Source organism: Dama dama, chromosome 25 (assembly GCF_033118175.1).
Source record: "Dama dama isolate Ldn47 chromosome 25, ASM3311817v1, whole genome shotgun sequence".
NCBI classification, from domain to species: Eukaryota; Metazoa; Chordata; class Mammalia; order Artiodactyla; family Cervidae; genus Dama; species Dama dama.
The window spans coordinates 67769479-67788427 of record NC_083705.1 but is presented as its reverse complement, the minus strand read 5'-3'; the positions used below and the strand labels follow the sequence as shown (position 1 = coordinate 67788427).

Below are 18949 nucleotides of genomic sequence, written 5' to 3'. Positions count from 1 at the left end.
TTGTCAAACTTGTGAGTCTAATTAAAGTCAATGGAATGAAAAATGAGACTTTTACACCATCTCATAGCTTGGGGCCTACAGAACTTGTCAAGATATGATATGTGTTGTGATGAAGGCATTTGCTTTGTGAGGATATTTATTGCTCAACCTGTCCCACTTTCTTCCATCTTCCCTGAAGTTCAAGAAAGAGGTGAAATACAAGTACATTACAACTTTCGCAGTCTGAATTGAATAGATGCATTTCCTGTACTCTCCTCCCAGACTCTAGGGGTCTTTCTAATTGTAGAGAATAGGTGTGGGGACAGATACTCCAACATTTCATGCAGAAAAATGGGTGCCAAAAGCCTACGGACAAATCATTCAATGTCCTGATCATTGTCCATTTGTTGGCTTCAGCTTTTTGCTTATTTTGTTGTTGTTGTTCATTTGCTAAGTTGTGTCTGATTCTTTGCAGCCTCATGGACTGCAGCAGGCCAGGCTCCCCTGTCCTTCACTATCACCTGGAGTTTGCTCAAACTCATGTCCATTGAGTTGGAGTTGGTGATGACATCCAACCATCTCATCCTCTGTCATCCCCTTCTCCTCCTGCCCCCAATCCCTCCCAGCATCAGAGTCTTTTCCAAAGAGTCAGCTCCTTGCATCTTGTGGCCAAAGGATTGGAGCTTTAGCTTCAGTATCAGTCCTTCCAATGAATATTCAGGGTTGATTGCCTTTAGGATTGACTGGTTTGATCTCCTTGCTGTCCAAGGGACTCTTAAGAGTCTTCTCTAGTACCACAGTCCAAAAGCATCAATTCTTCGATGCTTAGCCTTCTTTATGGTCCAACTCTCACATTCATACATGACTACTGGAAAAACCATAGCTTTGACTCTATGGACCTTTGTTGGAAAAGTGATGTCTTTGCTTTTTAATACGCTGTCTAGGTTTGTCATAGCTTATGTTGACCTTCTGCATTGTTCCCTGTTATCCAGGTCCTTGTGTTCTTAAACACTTTGGTTATTAAAGGTCTGTGTAAGTGTTTCAGGGACAAGTAATGAGTAAGCAAGCTAAATGAGTGAGCTTTGGGGAGGATAAACCAACCAAGTTCAAAGGGAAAGGAAAACAGTGGAGTCTATTTGAACTTCAGGAAGAGAATCATCAAAGCTGGCCATGGTTCCCATTACCAACCACCTTACTCTGTATCTCAGTGAAATATCATAAAACAGACTTTCCCACATTCAGATTCCTGACACCATAAACTGATTAATCCCAGAGCTTCTGATTTCTCATTTTTGTCATTTTCTTCTTTCTAATTACCATTTCTTCTTTGTCTTCAATGAGAATTTTCTTCTTCTATATTACCTGAGTTGGACATGCATGCCATCCATTTAAAAACTCTTTCATAACCCTAAGTGTCAATCATGCATGGGAGGTTAGGGGACTGAATAAGTTAGGAGTTCCTGGAATTTATAAATAATCATGCTTGACATTTGAACAGTGGATTGCAGTTTACAAAGCACCTTCATACTCAAGATGTTGATTCTTATCACGACCCTATGAAATAGACAAGGGAGCCACTGAGGAAATTGAGACCCAGGGAGGTTGTTCAGGATCACGTGATGTCTGATATTACCTGTTCTGGGTGTCCTTTTTCTTCTGTCAGTCTTCTGACTTAAGAAGGCAGAATTGTCTGACAGTTTTTTGGTTGCTGTTTATTAAAACCCTGACGAAGGTTCAGAATAGCAGACAGAGTAGACCCATAAGTTACTACATCAAAGATCTTTATTTCACTTTCCCTGAACCTAACAGAACATTTTCCTCTTTGGCTTTGGATAAGAATTTTTAATTCAGAAAAAAATTTTTTTGAAATGTACTTTTTAAAATATGATACCACTCTTATGGCAGAAAACGAAGAGGAACAAAAAAGCCTCTGGATGAAAGTGAAAGAAGAGAGTGAAAAAGCTGGCTTAAAACTCAACATTCAAAAAACGAGGATCATGGCATCTGGTCCCACCACTTGTCCCAACACTTGATGGCAAATAGATGGGGAAACAATGGAAACAGTGAGACACTTTATTTTCTTGGGCTCCAAAATCACTGCAGATGGTGACTGTAGCCATGAAATTAAAAGACGCTTGCTCCTTGGAAGAAAAGCTATGACAAACCTAGACAGCATATTAAAAAGTGGAGATTTTATTTTGCCAACAAAGTTCCATCTAGTCAAAGTTATGGTTTTTCCAGTGGTCATGGATGGATGTGAGAGTTGGATCATAAAGAAAGCTGAGCACTGAAGAATTGATGCTTTTGAACTGTGGTGTTGGAGAAGACTCTTGAGAGTCCCTTGGACTGCAAGGAGATCCAACCAGTCCATCCAAGGGAAATCAGTCCTAGATATTCATTGGAAGGACTGATGCTGAAGCTGAAGCTCTAATCCTTTGGTCACCTTATGCAAAGAGCTGACTCATTGGGAAAGACCCTGATGCTGGGAGAGAATGAAGGTGAGAGGAGATGGGGACGACAGAGGATGAGATGGTTGGATGGCACCACAGACTTGGGGGTCATGGAATTGAGTAAGCTCAAGAATTGGTGATGGACAGGGAAGCCTGGCATGCTGCTGTCCATGGAGTATCAAAGAGTCAGACGTGACTGAGCGACTGAACTGAACTGACTTTTAAAATAATTTTATTTATTTATTTTTGCCTGTGCTGTGTCTTCATGGCTGCACAGGCTTTTCTCTTGGGGAAAGTGGGGGCTACTCTTTAGCTGTAGTGTGCAGGCATCTCATTGCTGTGGCTTCTCTTATTGCAGAACACAGGCTCTAGGCACATGGGCTTCAATAGTTGTGGCTCCCAGGCTCTAGGGCACAGGCTCAATAGTTGCGGTGCACCTGCTTAGTTGTTCCACAGCTTGCGGGATCTTCCTGGATCAGAGATCAAACCCATGACTCTTGTATTGGCAGGCAGATTCTTTACCACTCCCTCATAGCTCAGTTGGTAAAGAAGCCGCCTGCAATGCAGGAGACCCCAGTTTGATTCTTGGGTCGGGAAGATCCCCTGAAGAAGGGATAGGCTACCTGCTCCAGTATTCTTGGGCTTCCCTTGTGGCTCAGCTGGTAAAGAATCTGCCTGCAATGTGGGAGACCTGGGTTTGATCCCTGGGTTGGGAAGATCCCTTAGAGAAGGGAAAGGCTACCCACTCCAGTATTCTGGCCTGCAGAATTTCATGGACTGTATAGTCCATGGGGTCGCAAAGAGTTGGACAGGACTGAGCTTGGTTGATGATGAATTCTTTACCACTGAGCCACCTGGGAAGCCCCTATATTGAATTTTAAAATCATACGCAAACATGGTTAGACTCAGTCATCTGTGAAGGAACACATTTCATCAGTGTTTCAGCTATAGCCTTCTCAGAAGTCATTGTCCTCATAAAAATTCACAGTGAGCTCACTCCACACTGCTTGCCAGCAGGACCCCTAGCCTTTCCCACTGTTACTGGTAAGATGCACAGAATCTGCTTCTACTAAATGGGCTCTAAGTTCTCCAAAAAGTAGTTTCCTATAGAAAATTAAATTTAGGGGAAAGAGATAATGTGTACTGTGCTTTTGTTCAGCTTGCATGCATGCATCTCAGTCACTTCAGTCATGTGTGACTCTTTGAGACCTCATGGCCTGTAGCCCACCAGGCCCCTCTGAACATGGGATTCTCCAGGCAGGAATACTGGAAGTGAAAGTGGAAGTCACTCAGTCTGTGTCCGACTCTGACCTGCACGGACCATACAGTCCATGGAATTGTCCAGGCCAGAATATTGGAGTGGTTGCCGTTTCCTCCTCCAGGGGAATCTTCCTGACCGAACCCGAGTTCAGTCTTCCTGATTGAACCGGAGTTTCCTGTGGCTCCTGCATTGCAGGCAGATTATTTACTGCTGAGCCCCCAGGGAAGCCCCTCTGTTCAGCTAACCAGCCACTTTTCACCAGGCCTGCCCAGAGATGCAGAAGTATGAAGCCTGCCCATCAACATACGGGTGTTAACAAATAGGCTTCCTCTCCAAGTCAAGACCCAAACGGACCACAACAGGGTAAAACCACAGACTAGGCTAACGGGATAAACTGTCAGGTGAAGTTAGAGCTTATAAATATAAGCTTCAAAAGAGCAATTGCTCAAATACAGAGTAAGACATGAATCCACAGGAGTAAGCGGGGGAAAATTTCCAGGATTTCAAGTCAACAGTGAGATCGCAGTAAGAGGCAGCATCCTCTGTCCAGCATCAGGCTGCCTGAATGGAAGTCATGTGTTCTGAACATGGAAGGCTAGGGTTCTTTCCCAACAGGACCTGCCCAACTTCACTTGAGGGCTGGGTTTGCTTTTTGCTGTACATTTTAGGAGCAATGCAGTCAAGACAGAAGCATTCAGGGAAAGAACCAAGCTCATCAGGTCTTGCCTGGCTCATTGGCAATGACAAATATTTGTTGAATGACTGATACATGAGGAATAAATATGAGGGATTGTAGGAGGAATCGTACCAGCTCATTCTGGTTAATGGGCTTCCCTGCCGGCTCAGATGGTAAAGAATCTGCCTGCCATGCAGGAGACCCAGGTTCAGTCTCTGGATCAAGAAGATCTCCTGGAGAAAGGCATGCCAACCCACTCTAATATCTTTATCATGGAGAATCCCATGGACAGAGGAGCCTGGAAGACTACAGTCCATGCGGTCACGAAGAACTGGACATGACTGAGAGACTTTCACTTTCATAAAATGAAAGTGATTAACATAAGACTCGCGGGAGCTCAATAAAGAAATGATGCACTCAGATCCTTTGAGAAACCAATGTTAAGGCAGGCATCACATGCAAGGATTTTATCTGGGGAAGTAGCCCGTGGCTCCATAGCTTAGGTAAACACACAACACAAAGTAATGCCCAGGGATTATTTACACATGTGCTTAATTTTTCAAGCTTTAGGATTTTCTATTTACGTTTTGCTTATGATGTTTAGCAAAAGGCCAAAGGCCATATAGTACATAATCTTTATCCTTTGAATTTTGTTGAGATGCTTTTTATAGCACAGATCATGGACATTTTGGGTAAATATTTCTCATATATTTACCAAAAAGTGATGAGCAATGTAGTACAGTTGTAGGGTAGTATTGTTTATGTGACAATTACTTCATATTCGTTACTCATGTCGTTGCTGTCTTGTGTCTTTGCCTCCCCCATGTGTGTTATCATTACTGAGAGAATTTGTTAAAATCTCTATGATGGCACATATCCACTTTTCCTTTCTAGCTTTTGCTTTATATATTTTGAAGCTATATTAAAAGTATTACAAGTATTTCTTTATCTCTTGTAGCATCTTAACTTAAAAAAACTGCTTTGATGCTCATATACCAACAATAGTTCTTTGGACGGTGGTTAATATTAATATGGTCTAGGTTTCCATTCTTTTCTTTCAACTGTTGCAGTTCCTATATTTCAAGTTAATCTCCTGTAAGCAGCATTGTTATAGTTGTTGTGTAGTCAAGAAGTCACGTCTGACTCTTTTGTGCCCCCATGGACTAGAACTTGCCAGGCTCCTCCGTCCATGGGATTCTCCAGGCAAGAATACTGCAGTGGGTTGCCATTTTCATCTCTAGGGGGTCTTCCCAACCCAGGGATTGAACCTGCATCTCCTGCATTGGCACGCGGATTCTTTACCACCGAGTGACCAGGGAAGCCTGCAAGCAGTGTTAGTATTATTTTCTTAATATAGTCTTTTATATTTTTCATGAAAGTATTTGATCATTTTACATTTATATAATTATTGATATATTTGATTTACAGATGCCACTTTCTTTTTATTTTCCATTTTTCCTAGTTGTTTATGTTTCTTTCTTTCTCCTGCATTATTTTGCAATTTTGCATGTATTTTTTAACCGTTTCATTTATCCTCTATTAATTTTCTAGTTGTACATTTTCTACTATTCTTACTCTAGAGAATACTAGGTATATCCTTAATTTACTGAAATCTAAAATAACTTAGTAGTGATAAATCATTACACTATATTAGTCTACTTCCTGGACAAGGAAGCACAGTAGAAAACTTTATCTTTTAACATTTATAACATGTTATCTGAGTGTGAAAAAGTTGGCTTAAAGCTTAACAGTCAGAAAACTAAGATCATGGTATCAGGTCCCATTGCTTCGTGGCAAATAGACGGGGAAACAGTGGAAACAGTGGCTGACTTTATTTTTCTGAGCTCCAAAATCACTGCAGATGGTGATTGTAGCCATGAAATTAAAAGACACTTACTCCTTGGAAGGAATGTTATGACCAACCTAGACAGCATATTAAAAAGCAGAGACATTACTTTGCCAACAAAGTTCTGTCTGGTCAAGGCTATGTTTTTTCCAGTGGTCATGTATAGATGTGAGAGTTGGACTGGGAAGCAGGCTGGGCACTGAAGAACTGATGCTTTTGAACTGTGGTGTTGGAGAAGACTCTTGTGAGTCCCTTGGACTGCAAGGAGATCCAACCAGTCCATCCTAAAGGAGATCAGTCCTGGGTGTTCATTGGAAGGACTGATGTTGAAGCTGAAGCTCCAATACTTTGGCCACCAGATACGAAGAGTTGACTCATTGGAAAAGACCCTGTTGCTGGGAGGGATTGGGGGCAGGAGGAGAAGGGGACGACAGAGGATAAGATGGTTGCATACCATCACAGACTCAATGGACATGGGTTTGGGTGGACTCCGGGAGTTGGTGATGGACAGGGAGACCTGGCGTGCTGCGGTTCATGGGGTCACAAAGAGTTGGACACAACTGAGAGACTGAACTGAACTGAACTGATCTTTCATATTATTGTCATCCTATATTTAATTTCATATAGTTCTAAATTTTATGGAACACTATTATTATTGTTTTACGCTGTTAGTATCATTCAGATTTGTTCACATTTTCTACTTTATTTTCCTTTTAGTTCTTCCTACAGTTCCATGCTTTTGGCTAATATCATATTTCTTCTACCTGAAAAAAATTTCTCTTTAGGTTAGTACAGGTTTTCTATTGAAAAATATTAATTTTATCCTTAATTTTAATTCTATGGTAGCAATTACTTTCTTGTATTATTTTAAATATGCCACTACATTGTTTTTTTGGATTCAGTCTGTTGTCCATCTTTTTGTTTTTGGAGAGATAATATGTTTTCTCCAGTCTTTGGCTGTTATTGAGATTTTCTCATTGTCTTTGGTTTTCAGCTGTGATGTTCTTAAATGCAATTTTCTAATTCCAATTGCTGAGTTTATATTATTTTAAAAATCTATAGTCTGATTTCTTTTGTAAATTTTAAAAATTCCTTTTCAAGTTTTTTTCTTATGTTTTAAAAATCTTTATTGAATTTGTTACAATATTGCTTCTGTTTTATGTTTCAGTTTTTTGGCAGTAAGGCCAGTGGGATCTATGCTCCCTGATCAAGGATTGAACCCACAACTCCTGCTTTGGAAGGTGAAACTGTAACCACTGGACTGCCAGGTAAGCCCCTCTTTTGTCAGTTTTAGAAAATTCTCTGCTCTCACATCAAATATTACTCTGTTCTCTCTCCCCTCCATTTCTGAGACTCCAGTATACATATTATAGGCCTTTTCATCAGGTCCCATAGGAAATAATAAAAGGGAGGCTAAGAACATGAAAATTATGGGAATTGCTGACAGCTACAGAGCTCTCATAAGAAACCAACTCTGATGACACCTTGATCTTGACCTTGTGGCTTCTAGAATTGTGAGACTGAAAACTCAGGTTGTCTAAACCAACCAGTTTTTAATCCAACTGGCCCTTGAACAGTGTGGGGATGAGTGATGCTGGCCTTTGGCATAATTAAAACTCCACATATGCCTTTACAGTTGCCTTTCATATCCGTAGTTCTGCATCTGCAGATTCAACCTGCGGTAAATTGTGTAGTCCTGTAGTCTGTATTTATTGACAAAAATTTAAGTATATGTGGGCTCATGGCAGTTCAAACTCCTATTGTCCAAGGGTCAACTGTCCATCATTATGGCATCATACCTACATTTATCTTTTTCTAATCCTAAGAATTTAGTTCAGTTCAGTAACTCAGTCATATTTGACACTTTGCGACCCCACAGACTGCAGCATGCCAGGCCTCCCTGTCCATCACCAACTTCCAGAGTTTACTCAATGGGCTTCCCTGGTGGCTCAGAGGTTAAAGCGTCTGCCTGGAATGTGGGAGACCCCGGTTCGATCCTTGAGTTGGGAAGAAAGGAAATGGCAACCCACTCCAGTGCTCTTGCCTGAAGAATCCCATGGAGGGAGGAGCCTGGTAGGCTACAGTCCATGGGGTTGCAAAGAGTCAGACACGACTGAGCAACTTCACTTCTTCACTTCACTTCATGTCCATCACGTCGGTGATGCCATCCAACCACCTCATCCTCTGTCATCCCCTTCTCCTCCTGCCCTCAATCTTTCCCAGCATCAGGGTCTTTACAAGTGATTCAGTTCTTTGCATCAGGTGGCCAAAGTACTGGAGTTTCAGCTTCAACATCAGTCCTTCCAATGAATACTCAGGACTGATCTCCTTTAGAATGGACTGGTTGGATCTCCTTGGAGTCCAAGGGACTCTCAAGAGTCTTCTCCAACACCACAGTTCAAAAACCCTCAAAATAAATGACGAAAAGTTTAAAGCACATGCTTCCATGTACTACCCCTACCTGTGTGAAATTATGTAGTTTGACCTGATTCCTGAGCTCCGAGCCATTCTGCAGAAGTTCTTCTTGAGGATAGGTGTTGTGTATAAGATATGGATTCCAGAAGAGCCATCACAAGTCCCGGGGAGCCTGTCACCAATCTGGTAGCCCTGGCCCCTGTGGGCACTGCTGCCGCTCTGCAGAACTGTCCCCGTGCTGCCCCTGCCTGGCACATCTCCGGAAGGGTCAGACTGCAGAAAGTTGACATCCTGAAGCTAGAGTGGCCTGGGTAAAGATGGTATCGTCAGAGCCCTGGGACTCGGGCGTTGTGGTGTTTCCCCAGTTGACACAGTAGGTGGGGAGTCTGTCTCATCTCTGTCAGTCATTCCTCGTTTCCCATCGAACTGCGCGTCACCTGTCATTGCACTCGCCGTCACTGTCCTGCAGAGTCCCACGACTGGCTATTCACTCCGGTCAGGGGAAGTCACTCTCCTTGAAAATACTGAACATAGCTGTGTAGGTTCGTGATTACTAGAGTACGTTAATAAAATTTCTTGTAATGGCTAAGTGCCACTTAAAAAAAAAAAAAAGCATCAATAGTAGGCAGCTTTTTTTTTTTTCTCAGAATAATAGGGCAAAATAATAAATGTTCAGAAATGTATAGGCAGAGATATATGCTTCCCCTCTGTACGTCATTTAGTCACTCAGGTTTATTTTTCCCTAACAGCAGCATGCTATCATTGTTGACATGGGGCCGGGGACTTGCCAGGGGCAGTTCTACCAGCTGTCACCCAAACAGCTGGTGTCTCCCCAGCAATGAAGGAAGTGGCTTATGGTGCATTGGTGATTCTGGAGGTTAACAAATTACACCAGGTTTGAAAGGAGGGGATTTTGCACAGCTTCTGTCATAAATTAAATTTCTAAAAGCATCACAAAGCTATCTCTTACTGTCAACAATAGGTTCGCCAGTAGAGAGGACAAAAATTGAAACAATTGAATCTTGAGAGGTTATTTATTGAAAATCGGATTCAGTGGTTTATAGATGCTACTAGAATACAGGACAAAGCAAATGCACTTTGTATTTTCCCTGAAGGTTAAAGACTATAGTTGTGAAAGAGCTGGCATGAAGATTCTAAAGAAGGAGATGTGAAAGTAGAGATCTATTTGTGACAAGTTGCAACAGTGGCCGAGTTAGAAGTGTCCATCTCTTCATGTGACAATTTCTTTCATATACAATAAAAGGCTGCAAAGGTCATTCAAGGAGTTATTCATCTGCATTTAGATTTCAGGACCTGATGTGTCTGCATCACCTTCAACAATTATTTATCCCATTTCTAACATCTGTTCGGACCATGGGCAGCAATGACCAGCGAAAAGCCTCCTGAAATTGACGGTCAGGAAAACCAAGAATCAGGTGAAACTTTCCTTGAGTTGATGCTATGTCCATTGTCTCTCACTATTGCATTTCCACCATTTTAAATGTCTTTGGAATGTATCATCATCTCTGTCTTTTCTTTAGCGAGAGGAGATGATGAAATGGATGAACAACATTCTTCTCCTACTTTCATAACCTAATGCTTCATAAAGATGTTGTAAAGCATATATAAAAATTAAATAATATACAGATAAATCAAACAAATAAATAGCATGCAATAAATAAAATATTCACAGGTAAAATAAAACTGCTAAACAATAACAGTACAACACTAGGCTGGCACCAGATGGTCCCCAGGGACATCTAGGTCCAGGGGTAAATGTCTAGGATGAGAGCTCACTTCAGTCCCCAACCAACACTGTAGGGTCAGCAATGCTGGCACCTTGGGAGATTGTGTATTTTGAATTTATTATTATTTTTATGAAATATTTCTCTTTGTTTCTTTATTATTTGTCCACATTTAAGTTCGTCCAGTAGGCATTTATTGAGTCTTTGCTATGTGTTAGGTACTGAAGGATAATAAAGGTAGCCAGTGTTTGTACTTTTCTTTAGAGCTTCAAAATACTGCTGCATATGTTCATCTCTTGGATACAATATGGGTGCCTATGTGGCCAGTTGCTCAGTCATGTCCACCTCATTGCGACCCCATGGACTGTAGCCAGCCAGGCTTCTCAATCTATGGGATTTCCCAGGCAAGAATACTGCAGTGGATACAAGAATACTTTCTCCAGGTACAATATGAGTTCTGTTCTCCAATAAATTACAATGACGTAATAAAAATGCCCTGAGTACCTGAAGTCAGGAGCTTGAGCAAAATGAAACAGTGCTGAGAGGTGGAGGGTTTAACCTCACCAGGAGAGCATGCTTTCAAACGCACAGGAGACAGTTCTTCAAAATAGCAAAAGGGATTAGGCTTAATGCTGCCTGTTAATGAAGGGATTCCGAATGAGTGGCCCTGCAGTTTTCAATAGACCAAGACAAACATTCTATTCAGAAAAATGAAGAATTAAAATGATGGACAGCCTCGCTTGCTTATTTTTGTCCTTTGGAAAATGTACTTCTTTGTGGCGAGAAGAGCGGTGATGACAACCCACAGAAGTGACGGGTGCTGGGGGTCATGGGTCTGCTTTGGGGCTGCCGGGAAAGCTATTGTTTGGATTTGCTGCTGTGGCCGGCAGCAAAGCAAGTCTGTAATTTTTGCTCTGGAAATAGTGTTCAGTTCAAGGTAAGGGGAAAAAATGTAAGCATCTGTCTCTTCAGAATATATTCTGCTTTTGACAAATGCTTCTCAGTTGTATCATATGGATACGTTAGGGTGGCATAGAGCTATGTAAAGGTCCTTGATATTAACTCAAATTAAACCTCTCTGGGAAAACTGGGGTCTTCCCAGATGGCTCCCTGGTAAAGAATCTTCCTTCCATGCTTGAGACGCAGGAGACTCAGGTTTGATCTCTGGGTCGGGAAGATCCCCTGGAGAAGGAAATCGCAACCCACTCCAGTATTTTTGCCTGGAAAATTCCATAGACAGTGGAGCCTGGCAGGCTACAGTCCATGGGCTTGCAGAGTCGGATATGGTAAACAACTAATTGAGTATGGGGAAAAGTAAGTTTGTGATGCAATGAGGGCAGTGCCATGAGGGTGTCTATTCAGTAGTACTTAGGAGGCAAAGAATATTTTGGCAGAACAAATGAGACAGATCAACCCATGGCAATGTATTAGGATGTTATTTCTGGGTAATTATGAAAATGTTGTGTTTGGATTTTGGAATTGGCACACGATACTGGTTGTGGGCTCTCACTCAGACAAGAACCCAGTGGAAGCAGACACTTCAGGGAGGGGTTAGGAAAGGCTTGGCTGCCTGGTGGTCTAAGAAAACTCTTCATCACAACTGGATCTGGCAACTTGCTTAGGAGTCTTCAAATTCAAGGAAGTTGAGTCTGTCCCCAAGGAAGCTATCTCCCGAGTTGAGAAGACTGAGGCTGGAGTCCAAGGAAGCCAGAGCAGCTAGAATTGACAGAAGTCATCAGAGGTGATTAGGACAATAAAACTGTTGACAGAAAGAGAAGGAAAGAAGTGACCTTCCCATTGTTTCTGTCTTTGGGGCCTTAATTCTTTTTTCTTTTTTTCATATTCTTCTCCGTTATGGTTTATAACAGGATATTGAATACAGTTCCCTATGCTATATAGCAGGACTTTGTTCATCCATCTCTCCTTCCATTCTATATATAATAGAATATAGCATTCTATATATACTATTTTGCATCTTCTAATCTCAAACTCTAATTCAGCTGTCCCTCCCCTCCTTGGCAACCACAAGTCTGTTCTCTATATCTGTGAGCCTATTTCTGTTTCTTTCATTTGTGTCGTATTTTAGATTCCACATAGAAGTGATATAATGCGGTGTTTGTCATCCTCTTTCTGACTCTGGTTAGTGTGATCATTTCTAGGTCCATCCATGTTACTACAAGTGATACTATTTTCATTCCTTCTATGGCTGAGTGGTATTCCACTGTATTTATCTACCACATCTTTTTTCCATTCACCTGTAGATGCACATTTAGGTTGCTTCCACATCTTGGCTATTGTGAAGAGTGCTGCTGTGAATACTGGGGTGCATGTATTTTTTGAATTACAGTTTTGTCCAGATATATGCCCAGGAGTGGGATTGCTGGATCATATGGAGACTCTATTTTTAATTTTTTGAGGACCCTCCGTATTGTTCTCCGTAGTGGCTGCACCAATTTTACATTCCTACCAGTAGTGTAGGAGGGTTCCCTTTGCTTCACATCCTCTCCAGCGTTTGTGATTTGCAGGCTTTTTGTTGATGACCCTTCTGACAGGCGTGAAGTGATAACTCATTGCAGTTTTGATGTGCAGTTCTCTAATAATTAGCAATGTTGTGGATCTTTTCAGGTACTTTCTGGGGACCATAATTCTTAAAGTGTGATGGTTAACTTTATATTTGGGGATTTGTGCTCCAGCCACCAGCCTCCATGCTGTTTCCCTTCACTCTTTGGTGACCAGTGGTTCTAATGAGGCAGACTAAAGTTTATGCATTTCCACTGAGACTCTGGATGCTGCAGATGAGCAGATGTAATAGTGCCGTTGCTCTTTAGTTGCTAAGTTGCATCCAGTTCTTTGAGAGCCCAGGGACTGTAGCCTGCCAGGTGGCTCCTCTGTCCATGAGATGTCCCATCCAAGAAGTCTGGAGTGATTCTTCCTGACCCAGGGATTGAACCTGTGTTTCTGCCATTGGCAGGTGGTTTCTTTACCACTGAGCCACTGGAGCATTTTGTGAAGACTGTTCTGGAACTTCTATGTTTTGGAAGATAAGGCTTGGGTCAGCGTATCTGGTTCTGAATCATCCTGAATCATGCTGTGTCTGAGTGAATGTCTCAAACACACAAGAGAGAATGCCCTTGGTTTGGTAGCATTTGGAGTGTTCACTCCCAGTCATGGTGCCCAGACCAAAGATGGCTTTACAAGAAGAGGTAGTTGGCTTGACTTTGACATAACCACCGTCCCAGCTCTAACAACTGAAGCTGAGTGGGTGGTGGCATGTTCTCCAAAGTTCTTTAAGAATCACATGCAGCCCGTTCCTCCCTGCACAGAGGCTAAAATGGGTCTTAATTGAAGAAAAGAGGGTGGACTTCATGACTTAGATATCTTCCAGTTCAATTATTCCATTTTTGCATGGGCCTTTTCACCTAACACAGCTTCATGTAGAATAGGTTTTTGAGAATGAGCGTTGGAAACTAATATGCTGAGATACTGCTAGAAGCTCTTAAATAATGAGATTTTTAATTTCAAGAGCCAGGAGTAAGAAACTCAGCAACACATTCCTTTCAGAAGTCACAGCTCTGCAATTTTGCCTCCTACAGTAACTTGAAGGCAGTTGTAATTCTTCACTAATTAGGAGGTAGACATGGAGACTTGTCATTTTCATTTTTCTCCTGGCACGTATTGTTCATCCCTCTTTGACATCATCAGTACTTCAGTCATGGTTTAAAGAAGAAGGTGCATCTTAAAGGTAGATGAGATCAAGGCTTAGTTTCTTTGCCTCAACAATGAAATGTGTCATCTTTAAGACAAACTCATGACCAGCAATGGGCTTTAGAAGCATCTCCAGATCAAGAGATGAGTGTTAAGTACAGGAATGGGTCATTTCTCATTTGGTTTTGGGGAGTTTTCCTGCTAACTCTGCCCTGGAGATTCTGTTGTTGTTTTTCAGTCCCTAAGGGAAAGAGAAAGCGGGACAGGAGGGACCTGGCCTCTTGGGTGGGTTGCAACACGCCCTCTCTGGTGTCTATTTCTGGTAGCTCTGAGACCACACAGAGGAGACACAGGAGGCTTGGAGGAGGCTCAGGGTCTAGACAGAGATGATCAAAATTTCTTTAGCATCCTCTAGGTTGCACAGGGATTGTGTAATCGCTCCAAACCTGCAAGCTCACCCTAGTGCCTAACTAAATGCAAGACACACAGAAGTGCCTTGTAAATGGGGATTCAAGAGGACCTGACACAATATTCAAGTGACTTTTGAACTGTGTTTTACATTAAGAAAGAAAGAAAGTTAGTCACTTAGTCATGTCTGACTCTTTGCGACCTCATGGACTGTAGCCCTCCAGCCTCCTCTGTTCATGGAATTCTTCAGGCAAGAATACTGGAGTGGATTGCCATTTCCTTCTCCAGGGGATCTCCCCAACCAGGGGATCTAACCCAGGTCTCCTGCATTGCTGGACTCTTTGCTGACTGAGCCACCAGGGACTTAATTCCAGTTCAGAGTTCACTGTACTTCAGATACACAGAGAAAGAACTGCTGATGCGAGAATGTGGACTCAAACTCTTATTGTCTGTCTCAAGCTAACATTAGTTTTGGAAAATCCACAGTCATTTACCTCTGCATCCTATCTCCCAATTTTCCAATGTGTATCACCAACAGTGGTGGAAGAAGTAGGGAGAGAAAGGAAGATAAATCCAGAGAGAAGTGAGCACGAAAGTCAAGATTGGAAAGAGGTTAGAATGGAAGAGGAGCCTTTCTGGGATTGAAAGAGAGTGAAAAAAAAATGCTGCTGGTTTTGCTGTTGCTCAATCGCTAAGTCGTGTCCAACTCTGTGACCCTGTGGATGGCGGCACACCCGGCTCTCCTGTCCTTCATTATCTCCTGGAGTTTGCTCAGATTCAAGTCCCTGGCCTCTGCTTTTCATAGCTGTCAGCTATCTTCTCGATTATACTGTTGAAAAAAAAGTGAAGCCATGAGAAAGAAGATAATTTCTTTCTAAACTGAGAAGAGCCTCTCCATAGCTGAGTCTGTCTGTACTTGACATACTGTTGGGAATTGCATTCACTTGATGGTAACTGTTGTTTAGTTGCCAAGTCATGTCGGACTGTGTGACCCCACGGACTGCAGGTATGCCAGGCTTCCCTATCCTTCATTGTCTCCATGAGTTTGCTCAAACTCGTGTCCACAGAGTCAGTGATGCCATCCAACCATCTCATTCTCTGTCACCCGCTTCTCCTCCTGCTCTCAGTCTTTCCCAGCATCAGGGTCTTTTCCAACGAGTCAGTTCTTTGCATCAGATGGCCAAAGTTTTGGAGCTTCAGCTTCAGAATCAGTTCTTCCAACGAACATTCAGGGTTGATTTCCTTTAGGATTGACTGGTTTGATCTCCTTGCTGTCCAAGGGACTCTCAAGAGTCTTCTCCAGCACCACAATTCAAAAGCATCAATTTTTCAGCACTCAGCCTTCTTTTTGAAGCAGTTCTCACATCTGTACATGACTACTGAGAAAAACCACAGTTTGACTATATGGACCTTTGTTAGCAAAGTGATGTCTCTGCTTTTTATATGCTGTCTAGGTTTGTCATGGCTTTCTCTCCCAGGAGCAAGCGTCTTTTAATTTCATGGCTGCAGTCACCATCTGCAGTGATTTTGGAGTCCAAGAAGATAAAAGGTTTAAGAGGATCTAAACTGTGGTCTCTTCTGGTTGGCCTTGAAAGGGGTGACATGCTTTCTTCATAGGTCTTTCCCTTACCACCCCTCCTATCTAAAACTTATTTTAATGGGATCATAATCTTTCCTTCTTTCTTCAAAGGGAAGCACATAACTCTCCTGCAATAGGAGAAGAAGACTGGATGCAGAAGAACTTAGATTCTTTAATTATCAGACCACTTTAGGTATTTCAGTGTTTCTGTATCAGCAGTTCTGAATACAAGTTGCTTTTCTCACCAAAAGCTATTTTTTTAATTAAGTTAAAGTTGTCCACTGTCTCACTGCTGGTTTTCATCTTTTTTAAATTGTGCCAGACCTTCCTGTAAGCAACTTCAGAATATCCTCTTTTCACATTTAGTGTGGCAGTAATTAGGCCCAGATTTGCTGAGCCTGTGGGAATCTTACAACCAAAGTGATCTTAATGGCATTTTAATGTCTGAACTCCTCTGTTCTTATGTGTGAGGTTACCAACTGGATAAAAGAAATGGCTTTGACATTCTGGTGGTTATTGGAGTTTGGAAAATGCCCATGAAGGGTAGAAGGCTGGTAAATTTCTCTTTACTAAATGAGAAACAGTTAAACCACCGAAGCTATATTGGTATCCACAGTGCTTTAGAGGGTTTCTTTTTTTGTTCTCTTCGTATCGTAGGTACATTGAGATATTGTCAGGGAAATGCTTATGTTAGAGGGAATGAAGATCTTGTGGATGGCAATACCTCATAAATCAAGACGCTGTTAAAAAAAAATGAAAGTTTCAGTGTTTTAAAAATAGGAGAGATATTGTGGCTTCAAAGGAAAGGTTTATATCCTTCTAATAGACGTGTAATCGAGTTTGGGATTATTTGAAAAGACTTCACATAAAATTTATTTTTTATTTTATAGAGTATTCAAAAAAATACCCTGTTCAAAGAATGGAGGTCAGTTTTATTGGTGTTATATCCACATATGATTGGGCTTCCCTGGCGGCTCAGGTGGTAAGGAATCTGCCTGCAATGCAGAAGACCCGGGTTCGATTCTTGGGTCAGGAAAATCCCCTGGAGGAGGAAATGGCTACTCACTCCAGTATTCTTGCCTGAGAAATCTCATGGACAGAGGAGCCTGGTGGGCCACAGTCCACAGGGTTGCAAGGAGTCAGACACAACTGAGCAGCTAACACACACACACACACACCATAAGATTTCTGATCAGTGGTCTGAGGAAAATGGAGAATGAGCCCAAAGAAACTACCGAAAGTATTAAGTCAGTCATTGTGCTTTTCAGTCTGTTACCTCGACTAAAATCTCTCTTCCTATCTTAGGGGTCTAAGAATGGTCACCTGGCCAATTTCTATGTCAAATACTGCTCCTATGCTCCAAATCCTATATGCATCGCTTAAACTGCAATAGTACAGTTCTTTGCTGGTTGTTTCCTTTGATATGTCCAAGTCTTCCGAGAGTGAGATAATTTGTGAGCGGAGACCCATCTCAAGTGCCCTCCCCCCCAACAATTATACGGAACACTCACCTCATTGAGCACCGTCACGCGCCAGGCTTCATGCCAGAAGCTCAGGTCATCAAGATGCCCAGGGTGGACTTCAAGTTGCCTTCTGTTCTGGAAACGGCAAAGCAAACCAGTGATTGCAACACAGAGTAGGAAGGACATGACGGCGTATGCAGGAGGCACTGTGGAAGGGGAGAGAGGTCCAAATCAGATCATAGCACCAGAGAACCCTTCCTAAAGGTGGTGGTGTTTAGTCTGAGTCCTGATGGACGTGAAGAGTGGCCATGGGCATTCCAGATGTACAGGACTGCAGCCATGGGGACCATTGTGTCATGGCCAATTGCTTGGGACAGTTGTAAGGACAGGTATGGCAGAACTTTTTTTTTTTAATTTTACTTTTAAAAATTATTTATTTGTGTATTTATTTGTTTGTGTTGGGTCTTAATTGCAGCTTGTGGGTTTTTTTTTTTTTTTTAAAGTTGTGGTATGTGAGATCTAGTTCCCTGAGCCGGGATTGAACTGGGGCCTTCTGCATTGGGAGCACAGAGTCTTAGCCACTGGACCACAAGGGAAGTCCTGGCAGAAAGTTTCAGGAGCTACTGTGGAGGCAGGTTCTGACTGAATTTCTTAAAATTCAGATGTTATGCTGGAAGTTCTCAAAAAGGAATTGAAAAGCAGGGCAGCAATACAGGTTGATTTATGTTGCTCAAGAACAGATCTGGCCAAAGTGTAGAATATAGGTTGGAGGAGGAGCTTCTAGAGAAAGGGAAGTCAACGAAGATGCTGTTTTTAAGAGTCCAGGTGAAAAGGAATAAAGGCTTGGAAAAGCAGAGATAGTGGGAAGGAAAGAACATGTAGGACTGAGAAATTTCAAGGCAATGGAATTGATTAGTGATATGGGCAGAGGAGTGAGGAGGGTTTAGAATGGCGGTCACTGCTGCACGGGCGGTGGGGACATCTTCTGAGCTGAAAGATGCAGAGGAGGTTTACAGGGAATTGGAGGAAAATGAATCATTTGCTTACCTGTGAGAGGTTCATGGGAGAAGTGATGAAAACACTCACATTTAAGTCTGGAGCTTGGGGTATAGTCTTGACAAGAGATATGAACTTGAAGGTATCCTGTAAACAACTGATGGCTCAAATCATTGATTTATATAAACAGAGGACACAGAGCAAGAGGCGAGGTCTGAGGATGATCAACATTTAGGGAGTGAATGGAGGGAGAAAAACCCAAGGCAACACCAGGAAAGGAATTGTCAGGGAAACGGAGGAAGGACGAGGATTGTTCCACATTTTCACACCCCAGGTGGACTGCTATGAAACTGACATGACTTTTTTCTCTGCTCACTGGTTTCCTTTCCTTTCCTCTTGTGACTTCCTTAAGAAGAATGGAAGTAC

At 42.2% G+C, this 18949-nt stretch overlaps 1 protein-coding gene across 1 annotated transcript in view; it reads right to left on the bottom strand.

The window, feature by feature from the left end:
- The window catches only part of LOC133046637 (large ribosomal subunit protein eL33-like), a 93438-nt gene extending 75725 nt beyond the window's left edge, over positions 1–17713 (bottom strand). Inside the window, exon 1 of the mRNA XM_061129510.1 lies at positions 17576–17713. Coding sequence (XP_060985493.1) covers positions 17576–17713 — 138 coding nt within the window. The remainder of the gene's footprint in view (positions 1–17575) is intronic.
- Between the last annotated feature and the right edge of the window lie 1236 nt (positions 17714–18949).